This window comes from Malaclemys terrapin, chromosome 13 (genome assembly GCF_027887155.1).
Source record: "Malaclemys terrapin pileata isolate rMalTer1 chromosome 13, rMalTer1.hap1, whole genome shotgun sequence".
Classification (NCBI taxonomy): domain Eukaryota; kingdom Metazoa; phylum Chordata; order Testudines; family Emydidae; genus Malaclemys; species Malaclemys terrapin.
Genome location: NC_071517.1, coordinates 42,515,075 through 42,534,238, shown reverse-complemented (window position 1 = coordinate 42,534,238; position 19,164 = coordinate 42,515,075). Strand labels below are relative to the sequence as shown.

Sequence of the window (19,164 nt, the reverse complement as noted above, 5' to 3'; positions counted from 1 at the left end):
ACCGACCGAGCCCCCTGTGTAGATGCAACACCGTCGATGGAAGAACACTTCTGTTGACCTAGCTACTAACCCCTTCCATCAGTGTAGGTTGCATCTACACAATGGGGTTATACTGGTGCCAGTATGGTCTCTGTAGTGTAGACATACCCTCAAACTCCATCAGGACGATGGGCGGAGCTGGATGGGGGAGTGTTGTTATGCTGGCAAGTGTTAACGACTGACGTGAATCACAGACCTCCTTAAGGCTGGCGGCTGTGCTAACTACACCCCTCTTTCTGGCTACATGGAAGGAAGAATTAAGCCCCTTTATGTAATAGGAGGCCGCCGCTCAGAGCAGAAGGGCACATGGCAACGCCTGAGCAGAGATAAGCCGTGTGGACTAGGGGTTGTTTGGAGAGCTGCGTGTGCTAGAGAAGAAAAGCCAGCAGACAGCAGGAGAAGCAGTTATGAGAGTAGCTCGGAGAAGGAAAAGGGCCTGAATTTCCCAAAGGAGTTAGGCTCCTGGCTCCCTGGTTAGGTGCCAAATCCCAGTTTCGGGACCACTACGATGCACAAAACTCCTGCTCTAGCCCAGTGGGTTCCTAGTGTCACTTGGCATCTGAGTTTTTGCAGTAGAGTTTCGCTCAGTGCCTATCTTTCTGCCTTGTAGCATCATCGAGCAGTGCTGCCTAGAAGAGGTTAGACAGATCGGACCAGTTACGCAGCCCTGTTTAATACCATTAGTGGTAGGAAATGGGTCAGACAGAACGCTTTCTATGCAGACTGGTCCGAGCAGTCCGTCATGAACTAGTCTCAGAATGGCTGTGAATTTTTCTGGACAACCAAACTTACAAACTAGTCGCCATAGTCCAGGTCTGATTGTGTCAAGTGCTTTAGCCAGGTTGATGAAGACAGCGTGAAGGTCCTGTTGCTGTTCTCTGCATTTCTCTTGCATCTGATGAGCTACAAATACCATGTCACCCGTTGGCCTGAAACCACGTGGTGACTCTGATAGCATGTGATTCACAATCAAAGAGTACTTTGGCCAGCGGTGGAGAGTAACGAGATAACATGATAGTTACCACAGTTGGACTTTTCACCTTGCCTCTTGTATATGGTGACAATGGTGGTGTCTTTAAAATCTTGCAGTATATCTTCAGTATTTCATATATTGAGAGAGAGTCCAGGCAGTTGCCTTAGCAAGGTCTGGCCTCCATATTTGAATATTTCTGCAGGAACGCCATCAGATGCGCGGGATCCCTGAAGTTCTTCATGGCACTGATCACAGTGCTGACTTCGTCAAGGGACAGGGCTGCGTGCATGTTGTAATTACATGTCGGCTGACCCACTACTCTAATTAGTGCCTCACCTGTAACGTTAAATGGTGGGTTCAAAAGATCACTGAAATGCTGTTGCCATCTCTGAAGGATTTCTCCTTTGTCTGTGGTCGGTGCTAGGCCGTCCACACTCTTCTAAGGCACTGTGGGTCGTGTGTGTAGGACCATATACAGCTTTCAAAGCAACATAAAAGTCTTTGGTCTTTTGACAGGCGGCATAGCCCTGGATTTCATCTGCCTTGGCAGTCCACCACTGATCCTGCGTGTTTCCAAGCTTAGACCGGGTGCCCTGAGGCAGACTGCTGTATGTTATTACTGTGCCTACAGGGACATGGGATGCAAGAATTTGACAGTGCGTCTCATGTTGTTGAATGAGTAGCTGTTAGATGTCTGGGTCATTCTTGTTGAACCCATCTTGGTGACATCGTTTTGGCAAGAGTGGCTTGATATACGGTGTCTCAAAGAGTGGCCCATTTGCTATGTACATTAGATTCATAGATTCTAGGGCTGGAAGGGACCTCGAGAGGTCATCGAGTCCAGTCCCCTGCCCTCATGGGGCACTAATAGTGGGGTCGGACAGAGCTGCTCTGATGTTGTTGCAGAGCTGCGCCGGGTAGCTTCACCTGGTCATCGCTTTACATCGAGCGGTCTGATTGGTTTAGTTCAGTGTTTCTCAAATGCGGCCACCGTGGGGCTTTTCTTGCAGCCACAGCCTTCTGGGTGGTGATGGGGTGTGTGTGTGTGTAAAGCAGCAGCCCCTCCCCTGGGGCAGCCAGCAGTGGTTGGGCCCTGGCCACCTCTGGAGACAGAAAAGCTGGAGGAGCAGACAGCCAGTGTGTGTTCTCCATGTTCCCAGGGGTGGCGGGATTCAGCCCTGGGGTGGTGGGTGGCAGGCTCCACCCATGGGGCGTTGGGCTCCATTCCCTGGCTGTGAGGTGACGGGCTCTGGCCCCAAGCTCACCCTCCCCAATCACCGTGGCCCCTGCTGCCTCCCCCAGTGTCCCATCACCCTGCTGCCCCCGTAACCACTTCCCTATCCAGGGCTTAATTTGTCCCCTGGCTTGCTGGGTCTGTGTAACTCTGCTGTGAAAAGTGATATTTGTATGTTTGTTAATATCACTTCTCGCAGCAGACTTACTAGCTAGCAAGTCTTTTAAAAAAGCAACCAAAAAAAAAAAAAGCAAAAGAAACAATAAGAAAAAAGACAAAAACGTACAAAGCATCTTGTGTCAGAGTGGCCACCAGCAAGAGTTGGTGGCCAGACACTGAGGCCATCAAAAAATTTGTTGTGAGAACCCCCGATTTAGTTGATGACTTGCAATGCACTGGTCATATTACCAACAACAGTTTGGAGCCTATCGTGCCATGGTCTGTCCTGTAGATCTTATTGTTGGATGATGAAGTAGTCGATAAGATGCCATTGTTTGGATCTTGGGTGAATCCATGATGTTATCTTTTATGTCGGGTAGGTGGAGAAAGGTATCTGTGATCGCTAGTTGTCGTTTGATGCACTCACTGATTAGCAGAGATCCATTGCTATTCTCTTTCCAAGTCCCATGCTGTCCAAGAGTATGTTGCCAGGTTAGTCATTACTTCTATCCCTTGCATTGAGGTCCCCCATCATAATTCATTTATCTGACGCTGATGTAGACACAATGAGTTTGTCTCAGTCACCGAAGAGCTTTTCTTTCTCATTGTGGCTGAGGTAATATCTTTTATTGGACCAACTTCTGTTGATGAGAGCAAATGGCTCTTCTTCAGAGCTCTGTGCGGTTCAAAAGCTTGTCTCTCTCATCAGCAGAAGTTGGTCCGATATCACCTCCCTCACCTTGCCTCTCTAATATCCTGGGACCAACATGGTTACAAGTACATTGCATACTTCCTCATTGTTGACATTTGTCATGGTAGGAGCATAAGCACTGATGATGGTAGCGTACCGCTTATGTTTCAGTGGCAACCACAGAAACATAAAACAATCATTTATGCCTTTAGGTAGACTTTTGCTAGGGGTCTATAAAATCATGACTGGTGTGGAGAAAGTAAATAAGGAAGTGTTATTTACTCCTTCTCATAACACAAGAATTAGGGGGTCACCCAATGAAATTAATAAGCAACAGGTTTAAAACAAACAAAAGGAAGTGTTGTTTCACACTATGCATAGCCAACCTGTGGAACTCCTTGCCAGAGGATGTTTTGAAGGCTAAGACTATAACAGGGTTCAAAAAAGAACTAGATAAATTCATGGAGGATAGCTCCATTGATGGCTATTAGCCAGAATGGGCAAGGATAGTCTCTCTAGCCTCTGTTTGCCAGAAGCTGGGAATGGGCGACACGGGATGGATCACTTGATGATTCCCTGTTCTGTTCATTCCCTCTGGGGCACCTGGCATTGTCCACTGTTGGAAGACAAGATACTGGGCTAGATGGACCTTTGGTCTGACCCAGTATGGCCATTCTTATGTTTGGGCTTGGCAGCAAGGGAGTTGCTAATGGCAAAGCCAACACCGGCTCGTGATGGCTCAGAGGTTGGGCAGCCTTGTCAGAAGAACACGTGCCCTGCACCGATCTCCATGAGTTTCCCCTCATCAGCGAGTCTGGTTTCACTCAATGCGGCAATGTCAACCCTATACCTGGCCAGTTCTCTTGCAACATGGGCGGTGCCACTCTCAAGTTGGCTAGTGGAAGGGATTGTTGCACAGAGTCCTAGCATTCCACACATAGCTATTGTAACTGTGCGTTTGCTCATTTTCTGACCTCACAGCTGGTGACCTTCCTGAGTCATTGGTCTGGTCAGGTTCTGTGGAAGGAGACTTTTCTAGCCCCTTCTCCACATGGGGTGAGCAGTGTCATCCTTCTTAGGGCCACTCAGATGACCGAGATGTTGCCGAATGGTGCTGCTCCTGCCAGGTACATCACTAAGCGACCAATGTCATAGGCCTCTAACTATAACTCTCTGATCATTAATATTCTTGAGTGATGAATGGATGGGGTGTGTAGAAGAACTTGATAGATATGCGCTGCCCATGTGTTTTTAAAATGTATTTGGCAGGCAGGGCCTAAGCCACACCTGTTCCAGACACAGGAATGTGGCTTCCCCTGCTTGAACGTGTCCCCAATGTAAGTTAGACCACGTCTGACCAAAGACAAAGAAAAGCCAATTTGCATGCAAGGTAAACAGAGCCATCAGGCGAGCAAGCGGGGGACGATGCGTACTGAAAAATCTTAATCGGGGATGCAGACCGGGCCCTGAGAAAGCCTTCCTGCCTCTTGAAGCCGGGGCAATGAACTTTGAGAGAAGACGTTTCAAAGGTTTACTGCACTATAAAGAGAGGGGCAGAGGACCCCGAAGTTATCATTCACCCGAGGAAACAAGCCTTGGACTTTGTGGGGCTCCCGATGAAAAGCTAGTCAGCCATTGCTGGAACAGGAAGACTGGTGGGGAAACTACCTTGAACAAAGACGGTAACTTGTTAAGTTCGATCTTTGCTAGTTGAAAGCGTATCTTTGACTTTTGGTCGTTTGTAACCCTTTCTATCTTTATCCCTTATCCTTGGATTCACTGAATTAAATAAATAAACTTGTTTTACTTTTTTATCTAAACCAACCCAGTGTTGTGACTGCGTTGAAGCGATTGTTAACGCCAGGCAAGATAACCAGCTGTTGTTTCTCTTTCTTTAAAGGAGCAGCGAATGTCCTATCTTTTCTGTGAACGTACAGTGATGGGGCAGAGGTGGGTTAAGATTTATTGGGGCCCTGGGCACAAAGAACATTTCCCCGCCCCCACCTCCTGCCACAGGGCCCTGCCCCCTGCTCCTCCCAAGGCCCCACCTCCTGGCCTGGCCAGAAGCTGGGCAGGTCAGATGTTCCCAATCAATTGTGATCTGGGATCCCAGACTGAGCAGCTGCTGCTCCCCCAGCCGGGTCTGTGCCGGGGAGAAACCTTCATCAAAGCCCGCTCTGTGCCTAGGCCAGGTGGGGACTTTCTCCAGCGTCTGGAACCAGTCCCTTGGCGAAGCCCTGGGCTCTGCCGACACCAGCTCCTAAGCCGGAGCCTGCAGATGATGGAGAGATCTGGGGGAAAGGACTGTGGTGTGGCGCTTGCTCAGGTCAGGGATTTTCATGGAGCTCCTGGTGGGTTTGTCCGAGAGGGAAAGGGGCAGGAAATACAGAGGGGGAAGGAGGGAGGGGAACGGGATGTGTCAAACCTAAGGGGGATGAGCTCAGTTTGGGGTTGGTTTGTCAGAATAGGCCCATTGATTAGGGGTAGAAATTCCCCTATTTCTGGAACAGATAACAAGCCCCTTGGCCAGGGTTGACCAGACCAGACTCCCAGCGCTGGAGCCTGAACCTACTACCCAGAGGCTGCTCTGGAATATGAAGGGGGCACCCAGCAGTGAGGCCCAGGGGAGAGGCCCTGTCCCCTCACACCCAGCTGCTGGGAATGGGGAGGGGTTTGGGATTCCTGTCCCTGGACCTTGCTCCAAGACTCCATCTCCTGTACCAGCTTCTGGCTAGTGGGTGTGTGATAACGGGGAAGACCCCTCCCCCCTCCATCAGCTGTGAGGGACAAGGAGCTCCCACCTTCTCCCCACCTTGAAGCCTCCTGGCTGCTCTGAGGAGGGTGAGGGGTGGGATTTTGCTTCTCTGTCCCTCTCCCTCCCCCAGAGCTTCCATTGGCCCTCCTCCCTGATGACTAGTGGGATTGTGGCTGGGGCAGCAGGTGCTGAGTGGGGGAACTGATGTTTCAGATGCCAGTGACCTCCGAGGAGGTGGCTGTGTGTTTCACCCAGGGGTAGGGGGCTCTGCTGGACCCCGCTCAGTGAGCCCTCTACAGGGACGTCATGCAGGAGAACTACGAGATGGTGACCTCGCTGGATAAGGGATTCCCGTCCCCTTAGATACTGTGGGGTCTGTGATGAGCCCACTTCAGCTTATACTCAGGTTCATACCTAGTTTTAGGTTTACCTTTCAGAGGAATGGGCCCTATTGTCCCAGATCCAATGTGAGACTTCATCACAGCCCCACGTCCTTTTGTGGATGTGGGCCCGACCCCTTAGGCAGGAACTCAGCTCAGAGATTAGAATCACTTCAGCCTATTTAGCTTAAAAACAAAACCGGTAAATATAAGGACATGTCCGTAGGTGGGTCAAGGAGATTGCGCTTGGGATTTCTGATTCTTAAATGTACAAGACAGAGCAGGAAGCAGTCCAGGGAAGGAGCAGTGAGGGTTGGGAAAGTAAAAGCCCAGAGTGGCTGGGCTGAGGGTCCCTGGATTGGAATCCAGTGTAGAGGGTGGGCCCGGGTTCCCCTACCTGCCCCTGGGAGAGTGGCACAGACCAGGTCGTGGGGAGCAGCCTGCCTGGGATAGTTTGACTCAAAGGGCTTGCAGTACCCCAGAAGGGGGGATGTCTTTAATGTGACTTGGCCGCAGGGCTAAGCTATGAAGAGGAAAGCGCGACAGGTCCAGGAACACAAGAGGCAGCGGAGCGAGCGAGGGGAACGACAGACTGAGTAGCCGCGGGAAGGGGTGTCCAACCAGGTGGCAGAGTGAATTCCTCAGATGCGCCACAAGGAGGCACCGCTGAGCGGTGAGTGGAGCAGTCCCCATCGCAGCGGGGTTACACAAACAGCACAAGGAGTCAGTGTTCTACGTCGCCTCCCGTGACGGTCAGTGGGGTTACTTCTGATTTCATCAAGGGGGGAGTGAGCGGGGAATCCACGCCAGTGTCTCCAGCGAGGTTAGCCCGATTTAGACCCCGGTCAGTGAGAGCAGCACGGTTCCAGTGCATTTTCCTAGCTGGGAAGTCGGATGAGCCTACCACAGGACAGCATGAGGGTTGGTTGACTGGGTTTAAATTGACCCTGAACTCCCAAAGATTGTCCTGTGTGTGGCACAGGTGCTGTCTTTGAGTTGCCGGGAGGAGAGGGGTGCTCGACCCCTGCTCTGCCCCAGGCCCCGCCCCAATTCCTCCCCTTCCCCCCCAAGCCCCACCGCCTCTTCCAGCCCTGCCCTATTCCACGCCCCCCCCCTCCCGCCAGTGCCTCCTGCAGACAGCGGAATAGCTGATCTGCGGCAGGTGAGAGATACTGGGAGGGAGGGGGAGGAGCTGATCAGGGGGCCACCGGGAGGTGCTGGGCAGGGCCGGCTCTAGGCACCAGCAAACCAATCACGTGCTTGGGGCGGCACATTTTCACGGGCGGCATTCCGGCCATTTTTTTTTTTTGCTTCGGGTGGCAAAAGGCTAGAGCCGGCCCTGGCAGCGCGTCGTGCGCGGGGGCGCCCTGGGGCCGCTGCGGTTTGTGCCGCGGGGGAGCACTGCCGGCACCTTGTGGCTGGGCTGGGCAGGCTCCAAGCGGAGACACACGGGCTGGGGGCTGCCCTGCGGGGCACATGGAGCCGCCTGCAGGTGCCGCAGGGCAGCCTCCCCCCAGCGCCGCAGCCGGGACTGGGCAAAGTGGCCCGAGCCACCCGGGGACTGAGGCAGGGCAGCCAGAAGCAGCACTAGCAGCGGGGCCATAGAGGGCGGGGCGCTGCCGGGCAGGGCCTGCGTCCCACTCTCCAGGGCTCCGCTCCCTCTGGGGCTCCCCTGCCCCGGTTCCTCAGCCCCCTGCTGGGGCGGTCCCCCCGGCTCTGCCCTCCTGTATGCCTGAGATGTCTGTTTTCCCAGGGCACTCTCTTCCAAGCCGACTGGGCAATATTAGCACCTACTTAACAGGGTTTTACATACATACAACAGCTCTGAAGTTTAACTCTGTGTCCTACCTTGTGAAAAGAGCTCTGGCCTGGGTTGCACCAGAGAGAGCGAAGCTGAGGTGCGGGAAGAAAGGGAGCATAATAGAGTTATACGTAACATTGTGCGAATGACCCCAGACCTCATTACACCAGTGGGGCCGTTTACCTTTCTGGGTTGGTTTTTGTTCCATTTTGTGTAGCCCTGGCTGACAATGAAGTCGCCCCAAACCAGGTAGGACAAACTCTTGCTCAGAGACGCACTGTATGTCTGTAGAAATGATTCAAGGGTACGTCCACACTGCAATGAAAGACCCCTGACATGGCCAGACCTGACTCAGCTGGCGGGGCCACACAGGGCTCAGGTTGTGGGTCTATAAAATTGCAGTGCAGACGTTCGGGCTGGGGCCGGAGCCCCCTGGGGGAGGGTCTCAGATCTCAGGCTCCAGCCCAAGACCAAATGTCTACACAGTTCATTTTAGCCCCGCAGCCCAGGCCTAAGTGAGCTAACCCAGGCTCTGACTCAATGCCACAGGTTTTTTTTATCTCAGTGTAGACGTAACCCAAGCCACATCCCCAGCTGGTGTAAATTGGCCATAACTCCAGTGGAACCCGTGTGGCCAGATCCCAGCTGGTGGGAATCAGAGGGGAGGTTCTGGCCCATGGGACCTGCAACACACACAGTTTGCAGGCAGTCCCCAGCTGGGAGGGGGGATGTGAAAATTCACTCCTGACACAGCCCCGCCAGGGGCAGGGATGAATCAGCCACGCTGAGCTGATCATTCACACTCAAATCCCCAATCAGCGGCTCAGGGCAGAGCCAGCAGGATCAGGTCACCCAGTGGTTTTCCCTAGGAATTAAAATTCGGGGATGTGTTCGAATTTACGGGGGGAGGGGGGGTGGAATCAGGGCTGATGAGGGGTGAGACCGTGAGGGTGAAGGTGGGCTGTATGGCACCATAGTAAAAACTGAACAATGTTTCATGACCATTTTATTAGATTTAACTCATGTTTAAAATCATCACACAAATTACAGTTGGCTACTCAAGCCTTCTATGAAGCACTACATCTACATCCTTCTTGGTTTCTTGTTATAATTTTGCACAACTCTGTTAATGAACTTCTTGAATGCAACGTGTTCATCTTTGGTAGCTTCTTGTGTGTCCGGTACTTCCATTCCTTCAATTGATATGCTCAATAGTTCATTCACATGATCAGGCAGAAGGCGACGTCTTTCAGAACACAAAATTCTATTTAATGATGAAAAAGAACGTTCAGCCATAGCTGTTGTGACTTGGAGTAGCAAGAGATAAATTCCTCCTTCTTTCATCCCAGGAAACAGAACACAAAGATCGGGTCGAGCCACTAGCGATGATAAAAAAGAAGTTGAAGTCAAATCTTCATTCATTCCTCGTATGATATTCCACTCTGTGTTCAAATTCTCTATTCTGTCCTGATCACATGACAACCCCATTGCTGGTAGTGCCTCACTCCACTCAACTGTCGTTGTTTTATAGGACAGGCATCTGTAAAACCTACGTAGAGGTTGAGTAGAATCTAGAAGTCGCTGTTGTAGATTTTTAAGAATCAAGTCTGTGTATTTTTTCAGTTGTCTTAAACACTTCTTGTCCTCTTCACTTAAGGATTCAATATAAATGCCTTCATTAGTCAACTTCTGGACTGAAGTCTTTGCTTCTTCCATTACTTTTTTAACGGATTGCTCTCTGATTGATCCACATATAGCTTCTATTGCTGGACAAAGATCTACTACTGTTGTAGCAGATGCCTGGATGGCATTGTGTAATGACCCAAGTGGTTTCAACAGTAGACTTACAAGAGAGTGAATGGCAATAGTCTTCTCTGAACGTAGTAGCAAAAGTAATCCACCAGCCTCACTACTTAGATCCATCCCAGCTTGGTAGATACTTTCCAAAGCCAGTAATAACGGCTGGAGTAATTTTAAGACAACAGCCAAGGACCGCTCATGAGAAAGCCAGAGGGTTTCCCCAGGTTGGACTAATTTGAACTTCAGTCTCAGTGTATCTTCTATATTTTCCAAGATATTCAGTCTTTTTGGACTCTTGCTGAAAAAAGAATATAATGAAGACTTTACATTTATAACTTTTTAAATGTCTTTTGAAGATTCTGCAGCTCCTACTAGTGCTAGTTGGAGTAGATGGCCTCTGCAGTGTGTCTAGGAGAGATCAGGGTTACACTTTTCTCTGAGCAAAGCTTGTACTCCACCATGTCTTCCAGAGAAGTTTGCAGCGCCATCAAATGCACAAGCAGCCATCTGTTTGGGGTCCAGTTGACAAGCATTTAACTCTTCTAAGATGTGGATTGTAACAGATGCAGCCGATGTGTCTTCTAGAACTTGAACATCTGCCATTGCAGCAGCAGTAGATGCATTTCTAGGCTGGGGGCTCTGCCCTGGGAGAGGCTCCTGGGGAGCAGCGGGAAGGGCCCTGCTGGAGATTCCCCTCTCCCGGCTGCAGCCCGGGCTCCGGGCTCCCAGCACCAGCCGCGGGGGCGCGGGGATCTTGTAGGGAACCTGGAATCCACCAGCAACAAAGCGTTACGGTAGCGAGGGCAATTCACTTCCGTGCCCAGCTCCCTCCTGGGTCCTAGCGCTAGACCCGTTGCTCTGCAGCCCCTGCCCCTGGGGCAGCCCGGCCCAGCACCCGGCGGGGTTCAGACACGTGTAGGGCTGGAGGGGACCTCGACTGAGCATCCCCCGTCCCTAGGAGCCCAGCAGCGAATTGCGCGGGGCCCGGTTTGTGTTACAGTCAGAGCCTGCCCGGCTCGGCCTCTGTTTACCTTCCCGGGTCAGATCCTCCATTGGGAGCCGGGAGCCCGGGCGGAGCCGCTGCTGCTCCCCGGCGGGGTCCGTGCGGGGCGAGACCGGCACTAACCCCCCTCCCGCCCCGGGCTCTGCCCGCCCCAGCCCCCGAGCCGGAGCCTGCAGGTGATGGGGGGACCCGGGGGAAGGGCCGGGCCGGGGCCGGGCGGGAAAGTGACTCTGCACCAGCGGCCCCAGATCTCGCCGTCCCGGGCAGCTGCTCCCTGGCTGGGAAGCGCCTGGCGGAGGGACCGGAGCTGCGGCCCCAGCAGCGAGTCGCCGCCCGGGCTCTGCCCAGGATCTGCCCCGGGGCCAGCGGGGGGTTCAGGCGGGGGGAGAGCGGCTGGGGGGGGGGGGGCATGGGCGGGCCCCAGGGGGTCCCTGTTGTGTCCCTGGGACTGGGCTGTCAGGGAGGGGAGAGAAATGAGACTGAAATGGGGGCGGGGAGGGGGAGGTTATTGTTGATCTGCAAATGTAACCCCGCTACAAACCTCCGAGCCCCTCCCTCCCCGGAGACAGGCCCCTTCCTGCCCCAGCGATGGGTGAATCTCCCCAGCACTGAACTGCTGCTGGGCCCTGTTTGCTCCATCAGAGACACCTGCTCTGAACGGGGGCAGGATCCTGGTCTACTGAACAGCCTCCCCGTGACCCGCTCCCAGACTGTATCCTAATGCCCGTGTGCCAGGCAGCCTGAATAACCTGCTACTGGTGTAGTGTGGGGGGTTATAGTGAGATCAGTCTGCTCCAGTTTTGTTTCTCTTCTGTATAAATAGGCTTGGACAAATTAGATTTTTTTAGGGTAAACGTCACTTTCACCCTACACACAAACAGATGAAAAAGTATTTCCATGGATAATAATCAAAATGAACAGAGAGGCAAAGTAAGAAAAATAATGTTTGAGAACTTAGATTCATAGATCCTAGGGCTGGAAGGGACCTCGAGAGGTCATCGAGTCCAGTCCCTGCCCTCATGGCAGGACCAAATACTGTCTAGACCATCCCTGATAGACATTTATCTAACCTACTCTTAAATATCTCCAGAGATGGAGATTCCACAACCTCCCTAGGCAATTTATTCCAGTGTTTAACCACCCTGACAGTTAGGAACTTTTTCCTAATGTCCAACCTAAACCTCCCTTGCTGCAGTTTAAGCCCATTGCTTCTTGTTCTATCCTTAGAGGCTAAGGTGAACAAGTTTTCTCCCTCCTCCTTATCACACCCTTTTAGATACCTGAAAAGGGGCTATCACGTCCCCTCTCAGTCTTCTCTTTTTCAAACTAAGCAAACCCAGTTCTTTCAGCCTTCCTTCATAGGTCATGTTCTCAAACTTCTTAAAGTTTGATTTAAGGATAGTTACTTGGTATGTTTTGACATGTGATGCTGACAATGTGTGTCTTAATGGTTATAAAGCTTTAACTTTTTAATCCCAGTATCTACAGTCATGACATAATTATTGTCAGACTCACCCTGTAATTTCCTGCTACTGTGAAAACTTAATACAAATAAAACGGAAACCCTTAAAAATAAACATTGATATTATCTATTGACTTAGTTAAAAAGAAATCTTCCAGGTCTATATATAAATATAGCAATACAATCACCACTAGTCTAGTCCCTTTGCTCTCCATTAATAAAATACCGCTCTACAACCGTTCAGATTTTTTCCCTTTTTTCCACTTGCCAGATTTTAATATAAAATCCTCTCCAATTTTGTTCAATTTCTCTATTTATAGATTAATATATTATCTGCTCATTTATTTCTCTAAATACCCACTACTAAGAAAAATTAATTGACTTCTCCTTTCTAATTAACTTACACATGAATCATTTCCATATTTTCTCTTTCAGTTATCAAATAGTAATATAAAATCTCCTCAAAATTCACTGATGTTTGCACTCTAGTTTTTGAATGATGTAAGATTTCCTCAATTTGGGAGGAGAAATATTGCCCTGAGACATTGATTTGATTACAAGAAGAAATGATCAGGTACTCTAAAGACCTCTTGAATTCTAGCAGAGAAAAGCGTAACGAGAAAGAATGGCTGAAAGTGAAAGCCAGAGAAATACAAATGGAAAATTAGGGTGATTAACTACTGAAAAAACTAACAAGGGAAGCGGCGAATTTTCCATCTCTTAAATTCAGCACTGGATACCTTGGTACATGTGTTTTAATCCAACACAAGGGACTGGGCTCAATGCAGGAGTAGCTGGATGAATTGCACTGGCTTGTACCATACAGGAGGTCAGACTAGGTTTTCTAAATTCAGTGGTCTCTTCCAACTCTGGCCTTAAAAATCCATAACACCACATGGGGATTGGGTGGGTGGGAGATTAAACTCCCCTGCGATAAACTTTCCCCCTGATATCTGTGAATCAAGTTGTTTCCTCCATATTTAATGAGCCTCCCTCAGCTAAGGGACCAGTGTCTCCCAGATACTGATGGGAAAATAGCTGAGGGCTAGATGTGCAAAGGAATTTAGGCATTACAAGATCAGCATAGCAGCACCTAACGTTCAGATGCTTTGCCTCTGAGTGGCATTCACAGCCCTGAGTTAGTCTCCCTATATTATACCTGGGCAGAGCTAAAAATTGGATCCACAAAACACAGCATGCTGACTGGGGAGCTGCCTGAGCTAGCCAATAGGAAATGCCGAGGCGAGGGGTGGGTCATACGCCCCTGCCCCTCAAGGGACACAGGCAGCTATCGCTATTTGGTCACTCTCAGCTGTGAACCCTCTCCTGGAGTTAGGTGCACAAGGCTTTGGGGTTTTCCAGGGTACATCTCAGTCTCTCCCATTGAAGCTGTTCCACCATGTAGAAGTGGTTACATATGTGTTGGGTAAGAGAGAGGGAGACTGACTTCAGCCCTGGGGCAGGGCACTCACCTGGGTTTTAGGAGATCCAGGTTTCAGGCCCACTCCTCCAATGTCTATTTAGATCTTTCTGTTTGGGCTGACCCAGCCTGTCTCCTTTGCGTACCTTTTCCTAGCAACATTTATTGTTATCGGTGATTGTAACTGTGTATGAATTTTCATTCTCTGTGTGAAAATGGAGCTCCCCACAGGGGTAGGACTGCCCGATCCCAGTGACTACAACACATCCTGTGGGGGGATGGGAAACCCATTCAGAGAGGGGATTTTCAGGGGGCTGCTGGTGGGTTTGTGTTAGAAGGGCTAGAGCAAGAAATACACAGGGTGAGGGAGGTGGGGACAGGATGGGACAAGCCTGCTGGGACATCTTCAGTTTGTGGCATAATGTTCAGAACAGGCCCTTTTGGGGGATGGAATAAAAATTCCCCCATTTCTGGAATGGGAAAGAAACCAACAGGGCTGGGAAAATTGACTGGACTTTCAGTGCTGGAGCCTGAACCCACTAGACAGAGGCTGCTGTGAAATACAAATGGGGCACCCAGGGGTGAGGCCCCCGGGAGAGGCCCGGTCCCCTCACACCCAGCAGCTGGGAATGGGGAGGTGGTTGGGATTCCTGTCCCTGGACCCTGCTGAGGGGCTCCATCTCCTGTATCAGCCTCTGGCTAGCAGGTGTGTGATAAATGGAAAGGCCCCTGCCCTCCTCCATTGGCTGGGGGCGACAAGGGCCTCTCTCTTTCTCCCCTCCTGAAGCCTCCGGGCTGCTCTGAGCAGGGTGGGGGTGGGATTCTATATCTCTGATGCTTATTGTTTCAGATGCCAGTGACCTTCGAGGAGGTGGCTGTGTATTTCACCGAGGGGCAGGGGGCTTTGCTGGACCCCGCTCAGAGAGCCCTCTACAGGGACGTCATGCAGGAGAACTACGAGACGGTGACCTCGCTGGGTAAGGGAGTTGTGTTGCCTTGGTTATTGGAAGCCGGGGGGTCTGTGATGTGGCCAGTTTGATTCCTACTCAGGTTCTTCTCTGGTCACTTACGTTACGTCTACACAGCATCGGGGAGGTGGGATTCCCAGCTCAGGTAGTTACATCCACTAGTTCTGCTAGAGCTAGCGCCTAAAAATAGCCACGCAGATAGCGGCTAGGGCTAGATACCTGAGTACATGCCCAGGGTTAGAGCAGGGTTGTACTCAGGTGATTAGTCTGAGCCACAGCCCATGCTGCCTTGGCCACACTGCTATTATTTAACGCTCGTGCTTGTCCGTCTACCAAGCTGGGGATCACACCTCCCAGCAGCTGTGCAGCCAGACCCTGCGATTTCAGGGGAATGACCCCATAGTCCCCACAGCCCGTTTAAAACAGACTTTGATCTCCACTCCCCCAGCCATGGGATAGGAGAGTCAGAAACACAAGGGAGGCCTCATTCATCTCTATCCTGCATCCTTTGAGGTGGCAGAAGCATTGTCTTGTCCTGTCTGTATTCATTCATGTCTCTTCCCCTCCCTTCCTGGGACTAGCTCCATCCGTGGGGCAGATGTCACCCACCCACGCTGACTGAGACCTGGCAGGAGCTCCCCGCCCCCGGACTTTACAATTCCCTGGGTGTTTGGAAGGGATGTGGAGGCAGAATCCAATTTCTCTGTTGTGGGTCCCTGGTGCTCTGTGTTGTCTGTTAGAACTAGGTTATTTCTTCCAATCATGGAGGCTTTATGATTTTTTAAATTATATTTTTAAAACCTCTCTTTCTGGCTTCACCCTGTGGTGCCATTGTTGTACCTGGTGCAGTACACTGTGAAACTACAGAGGAGCTTCCATGCTTGGAAGATGAGGAGAAATATCCCAGTTCTAATGGATCCAGGCGCACCAGGGACCCACCTCAGAGAAGGAAAAATTACAGAGGGTTTAGTAAATGTTCCCTTTCTCAGTCTCCCAAGCAGTTATGTGTTTTTCCCCCTCTTTGCTGTTCCCCTTTCGTTCCTTTCTCCCCGGCACGGGGGATGACTCCTGTCTGGATTCGCTCTCTGTGTTCCAGGAGGTGCTGGAATGGTGAATGAGAAGGAGAATCCACAGCGGGAAGGTGGTGAGGACGTGGGTCTGCAGGGAATGGTATTGGGAAGATCCAAGGGGAATTTTTACCAGAATCATAAACCAGGAAAAACGTGCGAAAACCAGCGCAGGTCGGAGAGGCTGCTGGGATACGACCCAGGGAAGAAAACGTGTGAAACCATAAAGCATGGTGGAGATTGTGAGGATCTCAAGGAAACCACAGCCCAGCAGAGAATCCCCACAGAAGAGAGAAAAAACACATGCAGCGAGTGTGGGAAAAGTTTTATGCGGAGATCACATCTTATTTCCCATCAGAGGATCCACACTGGAGAGAAACCATATAAGTGCCTTGTCTGTGCGAAAGGTTTCAGTCAGACCGCAAACCTTATTTCCCATCAGAGGATCCACACGGGAGAGAAACCCTATAAATGTCTTGATTGTGGGAAAGGTTTCAATCAGGGTTCGCATCTTATTAGGCATGAGAGAACCCACACGGGCGAGCAACCTTATAAATGTCTTGACTGTGGGAAAGGTTTCATTCAGAGCTCACATCTTATTAGGCATGAGAGAACCCACACGGGTGAGAAACCGTATAAATGCCTGGAGTGCGGGAAAAGCTTTGTTCTGAGCTCAGATCTTATTTCACATCAGAGTAGCCACATGGGAGAAAAACCCTATAAATGCCTACACTGTGGGGAAAGTTTTGATTGGAACATGCAGCTTGTTAGACATCAGAAGCAGCACACGGGTGAGAAACCCTACAAATGCTTGGATTGCGGGAAAGCATTTAGTGACAGTTCTGCCCTTATTATTCATCAGAGAGTCCACACAGGAGAGAAACCCTATAAATGCCTCGACTGTGGGAGAAGATTCAATCGGAGCGCGCACCTTACTAGACACAAGAGAACCCACACGGGAGATAAACCCTATAAGTGTCCAGACTGTGGGAAAAGCTTCAATCAGAGCGCGTACCTCATTTCACATCAGAGAACTCACACAGGAGAGAAACCCTATAAATGCCTTGAGTGTGGGAAAAGATTCAGCTGGAGTTCCAATCTGATTTCACATCAAAGAACTCACACAGGAGAGAGACCGTATAAGTGCCTGGACTGTGGGAAAAGGTTTATTGACAACTCTGCCCGTATTAAACATCACAAAATCCATACAGGAGAGAAGCCCTATAAATGCCTCGACTGTGGGAAAAGTTTCAGTCGGAGATCAACTCATGTTCGACATCAGAGAATCCACACAGGAGAGAAACCTTGAATGTTGGAGACGCTTCAGCTGGGGTCAGCTTGTATCAGGCATTAGGAAATCCATACAGGGAATAGACCTCTTAAATATCTTTAACTTGGAAAATGTTTCAAGTGGAATTGACATTGGAGACTCCACACAGGAGAGAAATTCTATCAGTTCCATCACTAGGACTGGCTTTATTTTATTTTATTTTTTTTTTTTTTTAAATCCAATTCCCCTGCAGATGTCTTTGATTTCATTCATGCTAAATCAGACTCATGAGGGCTGGAGATTTAAGTGTCACAGACCTGGACGAGAAATTCAAATGAATCCCCCACACCCTGTGATCGTTCTGAGCTTAAATCCCAATGTACACATACTGGTATCTTTCCTACCAACCTCCGATTATTTGCAGACTGTAGTTTTGGTTTTCTCCTTTCATTAGGATGATGTTAAAACTTTTGTAACTAATGTGACCGTGTAAGAAGGCTCCAAACAGGGCAGGTGTAGAGAGTTCAGAGGAGAACATGGGTAGGTCCGTTCTCCTGATTTTGAATCATCTGAAACAAGCTCTGGGATGTTGATTATTATGAAACCGCGAGTGTCTTATAGTCCACCCTGTATTGTGACCTATTTGGAATCATAGAATATCAGGGTTGGAAGGGACCTTAGGAGGTCATCTAGGCCAACACCCTGCTCAAAGCAGGACCAATCTCAAGACAGATTTTTGCCCCAGATCCCTAAATGGCCCCCTCAAGGATTGAACTCACAACCCTGGGTTTAGCAGGCTAGTGCTCAAACCACTGAGCTATTTGCTGAAGGCCATTTGGTCACCTCGTAAGATATTAGTTTTGTTTTACAGGATGTAGTGCAGGTTTATTGGGGACGCCATAAGACAAATGACCACTTGCTAGAACACTGTCTTATTTTATTGGTACCATTTTATGACCCCTTGCCATGAGACCTTAGTGTTGTTTGAACAATGATTATTATACATCACCATCAGCGCAAACACCGATGGGGGCCAGTGTGAGAGTCGCAGGCCGAGAGGCAGAGACTGAAACAGGGAAGGAAGTTCCTGCTGGATCCCTGCAGTGATGGGAGATACGGTCGGGAGAGAGATAAAGGGCTGGGAAACTGCAGGGTTTTCTCTGGGGAGCCAGACAGAAAAGGCTGAGAATTGTTAACTTGCTGCACTATAGCCGGAGAGAGACAGGAACTAGTTTGTGATCACTGGGTGAAACTGTCCCTGAATCCTAAAGGGCTACAAATGACGCTGCTTGTGTGGAGTTGCTGGTTGCATCAGTGATTCCTGGGTGAACAAGGCTGAGCAGAGATAGGAAGGAAACTAGGGAAATCAACAGGCCTGGCCGGCCCTGAGGCCAGCTGACGTCCATCGCTGCGACTGGAGGGCAATGAGGAGTCTGTGAACCACGATGGTCACCGCTATCCCCCTCCACAGCATCCTTTATTGGGACGACGGAGACTCTCTCTGTCACACTCACCACATGCACGTCAAGGACGTCCCGTCCTCAGCCGGGATTGGCAATGCCGCACCGTTCTCCGGCTCCCGTTAACCCGAGCTCCCTGGCTTTCCTGCTCTCACAGCATTTGCTTCTCTGTGACTGAATCCCGGCGTCTCTAATGGATCCTTTTCTGCCTTTTTCTGCCCACTGTACAACGTTGCTACGTTGCTGATGCCTGCGGGAGCCGGGAGCAGCACCGGGCTGGGCTGGGGCTGAAATGCTTTGCGCTGAGCTGGGCTCTGGGTGTGAGGAGGAGATTTTAGCTTTTATTTTTGGCTTGGAAAGAATAAAGTCGAATTTAGTTTCTCAAACTCCTTTGTCGTGAGTCATGAGTAAAAATGGCCTTTAATGGACTCGGAGTGCACCTGGGAATCTTCTTTGAGGCTTTATTTCCCCAACCCTGAGCACCACAGACGGCACATCCTGGAGCAGCCAACTCTGTGGGCTCTTCGTGGCTAATAGCCATTGATGGACCTATCCTCCATGAACTTACCTCATTCCTTTTTGAACCCAGTTATAGTTTTGGCCTTCACAGCATCCCCTGGCAATGAGACTAATAAAGAAAAAAACAATACCGTCCTTATGGGGTTTACATACGATAGCCCTG

General features: G+C 50.3%; 1 protein-coding gene across 1 annotated transcript; it reads left to right on the top strand.

Moving 5' to 3' along the window:
* The first annotated feature begins 9,027 nt into the window (after positions 1–9,027).
* Positions 9,028–18,955, top strand: LOC128847645 (zinc finger protein 501-like). Its single transcript, XM_054047221.1, has 3 exons — positions 9,028–11,011; positions 14,568–14,694; positions 15,782–18,955. Exons 2-3 carry the CDS (start codon positions 14,568–14,570, stop codon positions 17,059–17,061), a joined length of 1,407 nt encoding a protein of 468 aa, XP_053903196.1. The 5' UTR covers positions 9,028–11,011; the 3' UTR covers positions 17,062–18,955.
* The last annotated feature ends 209 nt before the right edge of the window (positions 18,956–19,164 follow it).

Bases quoted from the DNA above. Each gene is read 5' to 3' on its own strand.
- LOC128847645 (XM_054047221.1), top strand. From the start codon at position 14,568: ATGCCAGTGACCTTCGAGGAGGTGGCTGTGTATTTCACCGAGGGGCAG. The intron at 14,695-15,781 runs GTAAGGGAGTTG...TCTGTGTTCCAG, and splicing joins CGAGACGGTGACCTCGCTGG to GAGGTGCTGGAATGGTGAAT.